Raw genomic sequence first — 15,707 nt, 5'->3', positions numbered from 1 at the left:
TCTGATGCATTCAGTGGAGTCTGTGGGATCACTAAAGGTGTAGCTTTTAAAAGCAGCAGTGTGACTTTGATTAAGAAAGTACTATGGCAGTGCAAGTACATTTATCATTTATCTAATGTGTTTAGGAGACACCTTTAGATTGTAGCTGGAAAAAGAAGAATGTTTTTACCCAAGCAAATATCATTTCTTTCTCCCCTACTGTGATGACAAAAAATAAAATATATAAGAGATATATATATATATAATCAATTTGACATACACAAAAAACCCACTGAGCTCATATTCTTCTCTATAATAAGAAAAAGAAAGAAACACGTGAGACTTGACCTCCCCAGCACCTTTATTTCCTGTTCTTCTTTACAAAAACATCCTCAAATTGCCCTCTTTTTTTACTTATTAACAGACTTTCTCAGAGACATCGACTCTGTATCAAATAGGAAACAGCCACAGAAATGTTCCATGTGTCAGTATTACTGCCAATATGGTTCATTAACAGTTGAAAAATGTTACGAGGTGAGCTGAGGGACAAAAAAGAGGAATGTACCAAAAAATAAAAAATAAAATAAGGAGGGGGGCGGGACAAACCCAGGTTTAAAAAAACAAACAAACAAAAAAAAAAAGAAACCAACAAAAACAGCTCGCAATAAGAAAACAAATCTCACAGGAAGATGAAGTGCAATGATCAGTAGCTCCACAGTCCTCTGCACTGAGTGTTATTCCAGACTCCCAGAGACGTGGTGATATTTCAATTTCTTCCATTTGGCAACACAGACAAACTGCATGCTTTGAAGTTTTCAACTTTTCGTCCCATTTTCTCTTAAAAAAAAAACAAACAAAAAACAAACAAAAAACAAAACAAGGTTTTGATGGAAACAACAAAACAATCATCTTCTTTTTTCTTGCCCCTATTTTTTCTGATTTCTGTGGAGAAATACAAAAACAAGCATTAGTTATTACAGACATGACAATGAATGAATGAATGAATGAGAACCTCTCTGGGTTCTCACTGAGCACCTGATCACTGACAAATCATGGATCATGCATTCTGATTGTGCACCCTACCACAAAAACACAGTGTAAGTAGGCAAAAACACAGAGCAACCATCATGACCAAAATCTCTCAAGTCGTGGACGATGCACGGACATGGACACAAAACACATCTCTCAAATGTAATGGTACAACCAGAACCACGAGTGTTAGACAACACAATGGAGGGACTGTCCAAGTGGCTGCATGGCTATGGTTGCAGTGATCGTGGTGGGATGAGTGAAGAGGCAAACCAGAGGGGGGGTGGGGGGGGTGGCAGCAAGTACATGTGAACACTCGGAGTTAGAATGAGCACCACACAGCCATGCACGCTGCGAGACATTATGGAAATGCGCAGTGGATGCAGTCTGTGAGGATGCCCTTACTTCAGCCTGGAAGCAGAACCGACTCATTTGTTACAAATGGGGGAGGCTTTATCGAAGGCTTCTATACTTTGCCAATCTACTACTTTGCTCTGCAGCAATCCTGTAAGACACAGCGAGGTGTGGATAGAAGGGTTAAAGAAAAGAAAAGAGCTTCACGAGACAAAAACTAGCCTGGAAGAAGGGACAAAGTCCTCAGTTGGAGAATGACATTGGTGAAATCGTTAATTGAAATCTTCTACGTTGTTAAATGGGCTGTTGTGAGATCAAGAGGTAAAGGCGGACAATTACAAAGCGAGCTCTCGAGTCAGAGACAAATTGCTCACTCTGGCCCTCAAAGAGCTCTACATAATCACGGTGAAGAAATTGCCCCTGATATCATCACTGCTTTCACTCCTTTAGATCTTGCTGCTGTTCTTCTCTCCTTTTCCAAGTATGCACAAGCTCTTCTACTGGCAGAGAGCCTGATATCGAAATTAGCCTCTGCAGGCCCACTGAACAGCTACGAATATAGAATAGGCACTTTCCCTCAAGTTTGGAGATAAGAACTACCTAGAAGCCTCACAGCACTGAAGTCCTTGTTATCTGGAAAAGGGCTAGGCTTTCTCTCTACCATTAAGGACTCTCTAGGAGCCATTTGTGCCAGTCGCATTTGGCAGGCGTACCTCTTCACTGCTTTCTGGGCCAGCATGCGGTTTCCGGCAAGGAAAGTTACACCGCCGATGATTGCCAGGTACTTCAGAGTCTGGAACATGTTCAGGTGGGTCCAGTAGACGTACATCAGGCCCAGCATGGCTGAAATGAAACAGCCAAATAGATTTGAACATTAATGACCACCCAGCCAAGTTCCCCATCTCCACTCCTTCACAACATATAGAATGCTCCAATGCTATGATATACTGAGCCATAGTCCTTTGAATTTGACATATATCTTCATGGTAACAAAAGGAAATAATTATAGAATAAAACCTTTAATATTTTTACTGGAAGTATTACAGTGGTCCTGTGGTTTGGACAGCCAGCAACAGCCATTAACAGAACTGCAGCCACCATCCTGTTGCGCTGTAGTAGCCATTGTGCTGTCACGTCATTCACTCTAAAACTTACACTATAGCCTACATGTGTTAGTATCATGGATCACATTAGCTGGTTAATTAACATGCCAACTCAACTAGCATTTAACAAGTGGCTTCTTCCTAATGGCTCATCCTACAAAGCTTACAGAAACCACGCTCTGTCCTGACATCTGCAAACACGTTGCTGATGAGTTTATGGGCTCAGTCACTTGTTACGGGTCACACTAAATGAGTCCAATATTTAAATATTTAAACTTCTAAGAGTCCCTCAGCCTAGTGACTGTTTAGTGATCCCCAGGGAGCCGCTGGTCTAAGAAAAACTGAACCCGACCCAGTTAGCAAGTAGTTGTGGCAGGTTGCTGCCAGTCACTAACATGAGATAGGTTTCCTATCCCATTCTGGTTCTAAAAACACTACCCTGTGCAACTGGTTTCACCCAGCAGTAACCAGCCAACATTTGCTAACTGGTTGGGGAACACACATTTTTCCCTTTATATTCTGGGAAGCGGCCACTAAGAAAGCACAAATGTTCCACGAAAATGTTTTAAGTTGCGTTAAAAATTACATTAAACTGTTACAGAGCCATGAAGGTTTTGCCACGTGTGCACAGAGACATCGGGAGACACGGCACTTCGAAGGAAATTTTTTATGCCTAAAACACAAACCTCCCTTTAAAGAGAGCACTGTGGCAGGTGAAGCATCGGATCTGTGTGGCGTGACGAGAACACTGAACTCTGTGGTGATAAAAAACACACAGAGCTAAGTCTGCTGGAATTCTGCATTGTTTTCCTGTCACAATTGCCTGTCGCACTTTTGTGTCATCATGAAGTGCCCTCGATTTCAGTGGTTTTGACACTTCATGGGAGATGTAGCCCCACCAGATGTTTACTTTGGAGAGCAATTTGCACAACAATAGTGATGATGGAAATGAGCAGAAATTTGCATTTCCTGTTGTCGTGCTTTTCTGGGTTTAAATTTTTGCTTCTTTTGGCTGCTAAATTCCGCACATGGAAAACTGACTTAATGTCACAGAGGTGTTTGGGGAATTTCATGAATAATGCATACTTAGAATAATCATTCTGCGTAATGTCAGCTGTTCTTACAGCAATTCGCTCATCGTGTAGAACAACAGCGGGCAAACAGCAGGCAGAGAAGCTGGAAAAAAGTCGAGTCTGTGGCAAAGATTTCATTTCAAACACGGGGACTAACCTGCGTGTCCCAGATGGAACAGGATGGTGCTCGGAGAGAAGCTGAAGCTGGAGATGTTGGCGCCGAGCTTGACCCACTACAGAGGAGAGAGGGGAATAAAACACAATGTGATTTTTCGTCCTCTGCAAGAGGACAAAAGAGCCAAAAAAATTGTTTACCACCTAACGCACAATGAACTGATCCACGGCAACAATGACTATTATTCATCACTGAAAATGCCAGGGGAAAAATACACTATAGCTTTTGTGATTTCAAATTAAAACAAGTATTATAGTCATAGTGGACTAGAGTCTCATTCACTGTCTGTGAAGGCTTCGTACTGAAGAGCTTTTCAACAGGGGAAAAAAAGATCACTGCACAGAGCAATAGCACAGGCGGACGAGCTATCAGGGAAAGCTTGGACTGATAATGAAATAGGTTTGTTTGTAGGTGTGTCTCTTTAAATAGCAAATTACTTCCATACGTATACGAAACCACAGCTAGATGGAGAGTGGAAAAAAAAAAAGGGAAACATTTTGTACAAACATATTATTATTATTATTATTATTATTATTACCAGAATGAGCAGCAGCAGGAAGGGAGACAGGATGAGTGCAGTGAAGGTGTTGGAAACCACTGTGGAGGGCTTCTTCTCAGGTTCCCTGAACAGATGCTGCACAAACATGAGGAGATTGTTAAAATCAAGCTGGTTTCATTCTATCATCAGCCAGTAAATGAGATGTTAAGAGAGCATAACTAGTACCTGAATCTCTGGTTTGGGTACATAAAGAGTCTTAGGTTGAATTGTTGCCGGGGCCTCCTCATCCACGAACTTCAGAATGACGTCGGCCTTTCAAAAGATTAAAAGTGGGTGAGCAGGGTTTACGTCAGCGAGGACTCGCTATCGCCAACAGGCCTCAGACACTCACCACGTTCCACAGGATGGGATTCTCTAAAGTGGCGTCTCCAACGATGAGGTAGAGAGAATAGGTGCCAGAGATGGAGTCGAATTCCGATTTCCGCTCGGCTGTGTCCAACTCAAACTTGTACAGGTTCTTGCTGTCGGGTTCGGCCACAAACACGACCTCCTGGCCAGTTTTCTGATTGTGCAGCCGTACAAAGGTCTGCAACATGGACAAGAAACAGGTTTTTGACATCAGGTGAGGGTTTGAGCTCACCCTCCTGCCATAACCAGTGTGTGTCTTCTTGCGTTTGACTAGACGTTCACTATGAGGGCCGTATGGTCACAAACGAGACTATAAAAGCAGACGAAGTCAGAAACAAGTGTTCTGTCAGCAGTTTGCTGTAGACATGTGTTCCTGTCACACTCTGATTACACACCTGGTGAGGTGTGAGCTCCACTCCAGTGTTAATGTCAACCAGCTGGAAGGACATGGCAAAGTTCTGGTGGCTGTCTGCTGTGAAGGAGCTCTTAGCTTTGGAAGGATAGTCCACCCTGCATGTGTATTTACCAAAAAGAAAAGACAAAAACAGATGAAAATCATTTAGTATTTTACTTTCCTCTTACGGTGGATCAACAAAAGCTGGCACCACTTTTTAAATTTGATTTCCAACCTGGTGGTCTTTGTGCCGATGCTCTGGTCCTTATCCACCACAGAGAGGTCCATGTTGGTCACAGCCACCTCTGTGGACACCTTCACTTTAAGCTACAGGTGGAGACAGAGTACAAAGCAGAGTCATGAGTACAGTAGTCAAAGTGTGTGCACAAACAATGCAATGAGAATTCAGTGGTTCCCCACACAGCCTGCACACGGGCGGGCAGCCCGGGTATATTAAAGCCTGAACAGATTATCCTGGATGCAAATCACATTCTACACATCTGTGATGGATCTAAAAGGAGTGGACAATCCCTTTACTCTTGTTTTCAAAGTTTAATCACTGCTCAAATGTCTCCTTAATATGGTTTAATATGCTACTGTGGAAAAACTCAACAGCATTCAGCTGCTTCCCCAGAGAGGATCGCAGAATCCAACTCAACAGTAGCTGGACCAAAGCTTGCATCAGCAGCCCCGGAGGGCCACTCCAACCAAAACGTGTAGCAGATGGAGAGCTGGTCCATACGTGACTACACCGAGACTGCAAAAGAGCAAAATGAGAACTACAAGTGCCAACTTCAAGACGGTGCCATCATCCCTCGGATCAGAGGTTTGCTGGACTGACATATGATTTTACTTTTTTTTTTTTCCCCCACAAAGTACATGGCAAATAAAATACTTGCTGATGAGAACCTTATAAACATAATTATTTCTTTATTCATTTAAGAAATGATGGATCCCTGTTTTTCCTTCTCCTTTCCTTCTTCTGCTTTCCTTCTCCAAGCTGCTGGACTTGAATGAACACAAATTTTAAACTGGTGCAGCAGGTACTTCACACACACACACACACACCAGCACCACGTTAGAGTGGTCTGTCCAACGATTTCTGTAACTGGGTTCACATCCACTTCATGTCGTGACTGGCCAGCTGCGAGGAGCCAAGAAAGCAGCCTGATTTTGTACTTCTCTCTCTCGTGTTCCCTTTTCCATTGGACACAGAGCATTTTACGGCACTTCTCCTGCGAACAACCAGGTGAAATATCCTGACAGTCTCCATGGAGAGACTGTCTGATGACGTGCACCATTGTTCCCACATACTGCACAGTATCCTGCTATACCCCACCCTCCAGCTTTGTCATGTCTCAATATGAATGAACAAGAGCTGCACAAATATGTTCTTCTAATTTTTGTTTTTAATTATATAGAAAACAAGATCATCTGCATAACCACATCTCCCTGATCAAGTTTTATTTATTTGGTTTTCAGTTAGATTGTAGCTAAAGTTCAATCTGCTGAAAAAAACAAACATGTTTTTAAGTTAGGAAATACATAAAGATTGTAGAGCACTCGTGTTAATAATTGCAAACTCATTACTGACCAAAACTATTCTGATTTCTGCCATAACTGAACATCAGCAGTGAAAGAAAGCTCCTGAAGCTGTAGAGGACCACTGTTTCCACAAGCCCAACAGCAGGCACTTTGTCATTAATACAAACAGCCTGCTGGTTAGTGGGATGGGCAGTACACCAGATGTATCAGCATACATGCAGTAATTTCTTTAATTATATGAATATTAAGTCAATAATAAGTCAAATAGCACTCAATAAACCAAAATGCCTATTGTGGATTTTACAGGAGTTAGAGCTGCATCCACACGTAGCGACCAGAGCCCACAGAAAGTGATCGAGTAAAATAATCACTGGGATGCAAAGTTGGCGGAAAGCGAGTACCAATGCGAGTGCAGGATACTTTCGATTGAGATATGACCTAGTAGTAAATGCATTAAAGGGTTACCTATAAGATAATTGGCAAACCTTCTGGAGGAAACCTGGTCTTGTTAGGAGAGACGGCATCCATCCCACTTTGGATGGAGCAGCTCTCATTTCTAGAAATATGGACAAATTTATTAAACCCCCCAAAATATGACTATCCAGAGTTGGGACCAGGAAGCAGAGTTGCAGTCTTACACGCTTCTCTGCAGCTTCTCTCCTCCTGCTACCCCCCCAAAAACCCATCTCCATAGAGACTGTGTCAGCTTCCAAAAAGACAAAAAACAAACTAAAAACCAGCAACAAACAACTTAAACATAAACAATCACAAAGAAAGAACAATACAGTATCCACATCTGAACCAAAGAGTAAAACAGTGAAATGTGGATTATTAAATATTAGGTCTCTCTCCTCCAAGTCTCTGTTAGTACATGACTTAATAATTGATCAACAAATTGATTTACTCTGCCTTACAGAAACCTGGTTGCAGCAGGATGATTATGTTAGTTTAAATGAATCAACACCCCCGAGCCATTCTAACTACCAGAAATCTCGAAGCACAGGCCGAGGGGGCGGTGTGGCAGCAATTTTTCACACCAGCCTATTAATTAATGAAAGACCAAGACAGACTTTTAATTCATTTGAAAGCCTGATGCTTAACATTGTCCACCCCAGCTGTGAAACTCAGAAACCAGTCTTACTTGTTATCATCTATCGTCCACCTGGGCCTTACACAGAGTTTCTGTCTGATTTCTCAGAGTTTTTATCTGATTTAGTTCTGAGCTCAGATAAAATAATTATTGTGGGTGATTTTAACATCCATGTAGATGCTAAAAATGACAGCCTCAACATGGCATTTAATCTGTTATTAGACTCAATTGGTTTCTCTCAAAATGTAAAAGAACCCACCCACCACTTTAATCACACTCTAGATCTTGTTTTAACATATGGCATCGAACCTGAACATTTAACAGTGTTTCCTGAAAACCCTCTCCTGTCTGATCATTTCCTGATAACATTTACTTTTACAATAATTGATTACACAGCGGTGAAGAGTAGACTTTATCAAAGTAGATGTCTTTCTGAAAGCACTGTAACTAAGTTTAAGAATATAATCCACCCACTGTTATCATCTTCAATGCCCTGTACCAACACAGAGCAAAGCAGCTATCTGAACGCTACCCCAACAGAGGTCGATTATCTTGTTAATAATTTCACCTCCTCACTACATACGACTCTGGATACTGTAGCTCCTGTGAAAACTAAGGCCTCAAATCAGAAGTACCTGACTCCGTGGTATAATTCTGAAACGAGTACCCTAAAGCAGATGACTCGTAATCTGGAGAGGAAATGGCGTGTCACAAATCTAGAGGATCATCATTTAGCCTGGAGAAATAGTTTGCTGCTTTATAAGAAAGCCCTCCGCAAAGCCAGAACATCTTACTATTCATCACTGATTGAAGACAATAAGAACAACCCCAGGTTTCTCTTCAGCACTGTAGCCAGGCTGACAAACAGTCAGAGCTCTTTTGAGCCAACCATCCCTTTAACGTTAACTAGTAATGACTTCATGAACTTCTTCACAAATAAAATTTTTATCATTAGAGAAAAAATTACCAATAATCATCCCACAGATGTAATATTATCTACAGCTACTCTTAGTACCATTGATATTAAGTTAGACTCTTTTTCTCCAATTGATCTTTCTGAGTTAACTTCAATAATTACTTCCTCCAAACCATCAACGTGTCTTTTAGACCCCATTCCTACAAAACTGCTCAAAGAAGTCCTGCCATTAATTAATTCTTCGATCTTAAATATGATCAACCTATCTCTAATAATCGGCTATGTACCACAGGCCTTCAAGCTGGCTGTAGTTAAACCTTTACTCAAAAAGCCATCTCTAGACCCAGCAGTCTTAGCTAATTATAGGCCAATCTCCAACCTTCCTTTCATATCAAAAATCCTTGAAAGAGTAGTTGTCAAACAGCTAACAGATCATCTGCAGAGGAATGGTTTATTTGAAGAGTTTCAGTCAGGTTTCAGAGCTCAGCACAGCACAGAAACAGCTTTAGTGAAGGTTACAAATGATCTTCTTATGGCCTCTGACAGTGGACTCATCTCTGTGCTTGTCCTGCTAGACCTCAGTGCAGCGTTCGATACTGTTGATCATAATATCCTATTAGAGCGATTAGAACATGCTGTAGGTGTTACAGGTACTGCGCTGCAGTGGTTTGTATCATATCTATCTAATAGACTCCAATTCGTGCATGTAAATGGAGAGTCCTCTTCACACACTGAGGTTAATTATGGAGTTCCACAGGGTTCAGTGCTAGGACCAATTCTGTTTACATTATACATGCTTCCCTTAGGCAGTATCATTAGAAGACATAGCATACATTTTCACTGCTATGCAGATGACACCCAGCTCTATCTGTCCATGAAGCCAGATAACACACACCAATTAGTTAAACTGCAGGAATGTCTTAAAGACATAAAGACCTGGATGGCCGCTAACTTTCTGCTTCTTAATTCAGATAAAACTGAGGTTATTGTACTCGGCCCTGAAAATCTTAGAAATATGGTATCTAATCAGATTCTTACTCTGGATGGCATTACCTTGGCCTCCAGTAACGCGGTGAGGAACCTTGGAGTCATTTTTGACCAGGACATGTCCTTCAACGCACATATTAAACAAATATGTAAGACTGCTTTCTTCCATTTGCGCAACATCTCTAAAATTAGAAACATCCTGTCTCAGAGTGACGCTGAAAAACTAGTTCATGCATTTATTACTTCCAGGCTGGACTACTGTAATTCATTATTATCAGGATGTCCAAAAAACTCACTGAAAAGCCTTCAGCTAATCCAAAATGCTGCAGCAAGAGTCCTGACAGGGACTAGAAAGAGAGAGCATATTTCTCCTGTTTTGGCTTCCCTTCATTGGCTTCCTGTTAAATCCAGAATTGAATTCAAAATCCTGCTCCTCACATACAAGGTCTTAAATAATCAGGCCCCATCTTATCTTAATGACCTTGTAGTACCATATCACCCTATTAGAGCGCTCCGCTCTCGCTCTGCAGGCCTACTTGTTGTTCCTAGAGTATTTAAAAGTAGAATGGGAGGGAGAGCCTTCAGTTTTCAGGCCCCTCTTCTGTGGAACCAGCTTCCAGTTTGGATTCGGGAGACAGACACTATCTCTACTTTTAAGATTAGGCTTAAAACTTTCCTTTTTTCTAAAGCATATAGTTAGGGCTGGACCAGGTGACCCTGAATCCTCCCTTTGTTATGCTGCAATAGATGTAGGCTGCCGGGGGATTCCCATGATGCATTGAGTTTTTCCTTTCCAGTCACCTTTCTCACTCACTATGTATTAATAGACCTCTCTGCATTGAATCATATCTGTTATTAACCTCTGTCTCTCTTCCACAGCATGTCTTTTATCCTGTCTTCCTTCTCTCACCCCAACCGGTCGCAGCAGATGGCCGCCCCTCCCTGAGCCTGGTTCTGCCGGAGGTTTCTTCCTGTTAAAAGGGAGTTTTTCCTTCCCACTGTCGCCAAAGTGCTTGCTCATAGGGGGTCATATGATTGTTGGGTTTTTCTCTGTATCTATGAAGCGCCTTGAGGCGACTTTTGTTGTGATTTGGCGCTATATAAATAAAATTGAATTGAATTGAATTGAACCTAGGCAACTGGAGCCTGGAACGTGTGCAAGCGATGAGCTGTCAGCTTCAAAGGGAATCATTTTGTGTGGACACAGTTTAAGAAGTTGAAGCTCAAGCTACACTTGTAGTATATTCATTAAAAGGAAAGTTTTCTATGCAGTCTATGCAGCGCTGTTCAAAACGAAGCACACCCCAACATTCAACAGCTAGCAGAACCACCGTCACTGTTTTGTGTACGACTTTATCCGTCTCTCATGTCGTTGTAGAGGAATTCTGACCCCACCCTTCTTTACAAAACTGCGTCAGCTCATTGAGGTTTGACTATATTTGATTAAGGCATTCATTTAAGCACAGCTCTCTTAAGATCAACAGCATATTGATCAGGTTGAGTTCTAGACTTTGACTGGACCTTTACGACATGTTGATTCTTTTCTCTTTCAGCCATTCCAAACTTTACTGCCAGAAAGAAGAAGAGTTTGTGCTGATGTGCCGTGTTTGGTTTTTCCCAAACATGGTAGATGTACATTATGGCCAAACATCTCCACCTATTCACATAAGTTTTGCTTTAATAATCAACAGCTTCCTGAAATCAAAGCACGTAACAGTGTTTGAAATATGAACACTTTCCAAATCTTTCATATTTACAGAATGGTATTCTGGGTAATGTCATCTTTCAAGGTAGAATAACAGTACAACAGCTGGGAGGATGTTTGTGGCTACATATAAAGACGAGGATGAAGAAAGAGACGCGACATGCCCTAACGCAGACCTTCCCAAAGTGGGGGCGCAGAGCCATTGCAGGGGGGGCGCGGTATGAAAAGGGGGGGGGGAGGCTTGGACACTGCTAGCACGGGGCGCCCACACAAACGCAAAGCAGGAGATGAAGCATCGCGGAATATGTTTCCAAACCAACTTCATTCTAAGCCAAAGACTAGAAAATATGGTGAAGCATATCTGCCCTTTGGCTTCACCTGCACAAGTGCCGAGGTAGGTCTCCCCTGCAGGATTGGTTTTCCCTGCGTCGGGAGCAGCGCTGGGCTGTTCAAATCACGGACAAACAGGATCCCACAGCTGTTTGTTTTTAAACCCATTTTGCACAGAGAGGCATTTTTTGAAAAATGGATTGATAGTAATGTTGAATATTATTACACAGGAAAAAAAACAACTACACGTAAAATAATCCCACTGTGACGCCTCTGCCTTTGTAAATGGAGGGACAGTAACTGCGTGTGTATATGTAAACATGTAAAACCTGAAGATTAACAGTATTTTGTCTCTATCTGCCATTCTGCAATTCATCTCACGTAAACAATAACGTGGCGCACAGCGTGACGTGAAAAAAAGGCACACACCTTTGACGTTGTGTTACGAACTCTGTATTCCTCGTCCACACGTAAACATAAAAAAGGAGTTTTAAAAAAAATCTCAGTTTTCGGTGATTTGAAACGCCGTTTAGGTGCGGACGAAAGGCCCAAGCACATAGAAACAGCTGCGTTTTCAAAAATACCCGTGTAGGTGTGGACGTACCGTACAAGAGTTAGTAGTTTATTTTATTATTACCTGTAATTTATTGCAGATTACTTGTATTTGCTTAATTGTTTACTAAATGTTTGAGGTGTGAAATAAACCGCAATGGAGCAAAATATGGGTGTGTGTGGTTGGAGGATGTGTTTGTGCGCGCGCAGGGCGCGAACATTTTTCTTGTAAAACAAAGGGGGGCCCAGCAAAATAAAGTTTGGGAACCACTGCCCTAACGTAACATAACATGTGACTAACAGAGAGCTGTGTGTATTTTAAGCTTTTTAGTTAAAGAAAAAATGAAAACATTTTTTTTTTGACTTTTTCATATTTGCTTGTTGCTTTGCTCTGCAAACACTAACGAGTCACATATTTGCTTCAAAACAGCAGCAATTAAAAGTGACCTTAGGTGCAGACTACAGGCCTCAGGCAAATATTTCATATTAGTTAAGGGGGGGTCTAAGACTACTTTTCTTATTGTTCTGATTGTGTGTTATTACAATGATTTATTTTACATATACCCCTGACAAAAGGGAAAAGGAGTCACTGTAAACCTAAATAAAGAACCACTGATTGGAAAAATAACAATGACTATTATTGTGCATGCCAATTCCAGCTAAATGCAGCAAGAAAAAAAACGTACCTCGACATGATTGGCAACCAGCCGGCTGTCCCCGGTCACTGCAATGGTGAACTGGTAATATCCGCTGGCTGGCTGGCTGGACATGAAGTTCAGTTCAAAGACGCCGCTGAAAAGGAGAAAATAAGAAGAACTCAGTATAACAGCTGGGGTTGCAGTCACAATTTACTGTAAAATGAAAGTACGTTGGGATATTATGTAAAGAGGATTAGAAACACAATCTACAGCCAATGACAACTGTCTGCTTTAATACTGGAGTTTACCCTGTCGCTGGGGATAAATCTCAACTTCTGGGGAACTTGAGAGACGACTGTACAGCTAACATACATCTGGATTCTTATACATACTCATTAATTGTGAATGGTGCTTGGTTGAGAATAGCAGCCTTCGAGGCCACAGCGTATGCAGATTCCACCACCACGTTGGCTGAGTCTAGTGGTTGAGACATGACATCAGTGACAAGGAGCTGTGAATCAGAAAGAGAGAGAGACAGGGTGATGTGACTGTGAGGTGATTAAAAACCACACTGAGGGCTGTAGATAGAACACGATCCATCATGTGTACCTGCAGGGTTGGCTGGCTGTGGGAAACAGTAGCTGGGCCCTGGGCAGTGACGACTACCGGTACGTGGAAGCGGTTGCCGGACAGAGCAGCGGCGGCGCTTGCCACGCTGAAAGCCTCAGCCAGAGAGTCCCAGGATTTCTTGCTGAAGATAGAATTCACCAGCTGGATGACCTGATCCTGTGTGAAGAGAACATTTGCCATCAATACCAAGCCAAATCGATATAACTTCAGCTGGTACAGCACCTCACAAACAGATATCAGACCTCTTTGATAGGAGGCTCCATGTCCATGTGATCTGACAGGGAATAAGCAGCGGTCACAAACATGGCGGTTGCTTCGAGTCCCTCTTCAAACTGGAGGTAGAGGCCACCGAGGTCATCCAAGCGAGCTGTCAGATCCTGGAAGGGAAAAGCCATCAGAAGAGGAGTTAGAATTTACCTTAATTTCTGTCGTGCATATTGTTGCAGTGATAGATACTCTTATTAAACAAAGCCAAGGTCAGCATATGTACAAGTAACACCTCCGAGTCAAAACTTCAGAGGTTTTTTTTACTCCTGACTCCTTACTGTCACTGAGAGAGGATATCACTGACTTGCTCAGCTCATCTGTTGTTCACACCTTGTGACTGGTAAAAAGAAGCCAACCAGAAGGAAACTAAAATGCCTCATTTGAACAAAGAGGCTGTCCCAAGGCCTAGTGCAACACAAATGTGGATCATTTGCAGCTTTACATCATGCAAAGCAATCCTTTTAGGGTCAAAGAATAAAAATATAAAACCATAAGTAAATACAATAGGGCCCATTTTGAAGATATAGGATTTCTTGCTATAAATCAAAAAATAGTGAGACAGCACCATCTGGTGGTAGTTTTAAAGTTCACCTCAATTTCTTCCAGTATTCCTCCGAGCTCTGCCTGCTGGGAAAGCTGGGATGCTGTTTGCAGAGCCATGGTGATGCTGTCCAAAGAGAACACCCATTTATTGTAAAATAAGATGCATAGACTCTCTTTATTTTTATTGTATTTTTTTGGTAATGACAACTGAAAAGCATCTAACACTTACGCCATAACATTATCCTCTTTGTTGATCCGGGCTGTCAAGGAACCTACAACTTCCTGGGAAGCAAGAGGAAGCCCAAGAGAGCTGAGAGCAGTCACAGCCCGATGAATCTGAGTCATGGTCGAATCTTCACTGACTGCAGCCAGGAGGAGGTCGCGGGTTTCGTTGGATACAGGGATCTAAAGAGTTAAAAACAAAAACAATGCACACAAATGTAATTCATGCATTTCTGTTACACTTATCTCTAACAGAAAGAAGGGATAACAGACAGAGAGACACCATGAAATATTTTTATACCTCACATCCTGAAATGGCACGACTGATCTCAGCAGCAAAGAAGAGTGAATCAACACTAGTGGAATCAAGCTGAGATTTCACAAACTGGCACACATCCTAAAAACAAACAAATGCAAAACAGCCACATAGTGAAGACCGATGGGAGTCTAGAGTCCATATATTACATATGCAAATAATGAAGGACTGTTTTTCTCACTTCGTGATCGGGAACTGTCGCTCCCAGCTTGGTCAGACCTACAACTGAGTAGTATGCGGACTCCAGGTCAGTGAACTGCTGGCTCAGGAGGTTCTGCAGTCGGGCCACATCAGACAGGGAGAGGTAATGTGACGGTGTGAGCGCCTGAGCTCCGGAAAGAGCCAGGCTGAGAAAGAACAACCCGAACAGCCCTGCGGACACACAGCATGGACTAAGTAATCTGACGCCGGCTGCTGCTCGAAAGGTGAATTCATAAACACAAAATTAAATATATAATAAACAGAATAATACATTTTTATAATAGCTTCTCAACATACAATTCATTCATTCATGTAACGCTCGCTCGTGCAGGTCTAGCTACGAGCCAGCAAGCTAACGTCAGTAGGAAACGGCACACTGCGAGCACAGAGCGGTATTTTTCCACCAACGATAAAACCTGCATTTCAACAAAAGCTTACACGACATGAATAAAACCAAAGATGCACATAAATGACATTCAATTCGGCGTTTTGTAAAGGAATGTACTCACTAGACCGGTCCATGTCTTGAGGTCTAATGCAGCGTCACCAAAAGCGACGATTACTTCCGGTGTCTCAGAGCGCGACCTGTCAGTAGGGGGATATCCGGCTGTACACGTTGCATTTAAAAATAAATGCCCACTAAAATTATCATTTTTATTATTATTATTTTAATATATAAATACTTTGTATACGTGTAAGACGCACTGTAAATAAAATAATGGTCTATATTTACATTCTTTGACATCGAATG

At 42.0% G+C, this 15,707-nt stretch overlaps 1 protein-coding gene across 2 annotated transcripts; it reads right to left on the bottom strand.

Moving 5' to 3' along the window:
- Positions 1-316: 316 nt before the first annotated feature.
- rpn2 (ribophorin II) lies at positions 317-15,551 on the bottom strand. 2 transcript variants are annotated; one of them, XM_086291308.1, is made up of 18 exons: positions 15,466-15,551; positions 14,937-15,127; positions 14,741-14,836; positions 14,447-14,622; positions 14,266-14,341; positions 13,650-13,784; positions 13,387-13,563; positions 13,170-13,288; positions 12,826-12,931; positions 5,250-5,341; positions 5,016-5,130; positions 4,604-4,798; positions 4,438-4,524; positions 4,252-4,347; positions 3,696-3,771; positions 2,076-2,205; positions 1,414-1,513; positions 317-921 (listed from the first exon to the last, which is right to left on the bottom strand). In XM_086291308.1, exons 1-17 carry the CDS (start codon positions 15,476-15,478, stop codon positions 1,462-1,464), a joined length of 1,932 nt encoding a protein of 643 aa, XP_086147434.1. In that variant the 5' UTR covers positions 15,479-15,551; the 3' UTR covers positions 317-921; positions 1,414-1,461. The 2 variants fall into 2 exon arrangements, with proteins under 2 accessions (XP_086147434.1, XP_086147435.1); XM_086291309.1 differs by lacking the exon at positions 1,414-1,513.
- Between the last annotated feature and the right edge of the window lie 156 nt (positions 15,552-15,707).

This window comes from Aulonocara sp. 'chitande type north' Nkhata Bay, linkage group LG5 (genome assembly GCF_057382095.1).
Source record: "Aulonocara sp. 'chitande type north' Nkhata Bay isolate Kocher_YH1m ecotype deep benthic linkage group LG5, A_spYH_male_GT1.1, whole genome shotgun sequence".
Classification (NCBI taxonomy): domain Eukaryota; kingdom Metazoa; phylum Chordata; class Actinopteri; order Cichliformes; family Cichlidae; genus Aulonocara; species Aulonocara sp. 'chitande type north' Nkhata Bay.
The sequence above is the reverse complement of the archived record's forward strand: the minus strand, read 5'-3'. Positions and strand labels throughout refer to the sequence as shown.

Excerpts from the sequence above, each read along its gene's own strand:
- rpn2 (XM_086291308.1), bottom strand. Across the intron at positions 12,932-13,169 it reads GCACCATTCACAATTAATGA|CGGCGTCTTTGAACTGAACT; the intron begins GTATGTATAAGA and ends TCTCCTTTTCAG. Across the intron at positions 5,342-12,825 it reads TGGTTGCCAATCATGTCGAG|CTTAAAGTGAAGGTGTCCAC; the intron begins GTACGTTTTTTT and ends CTCCACCTGTAG.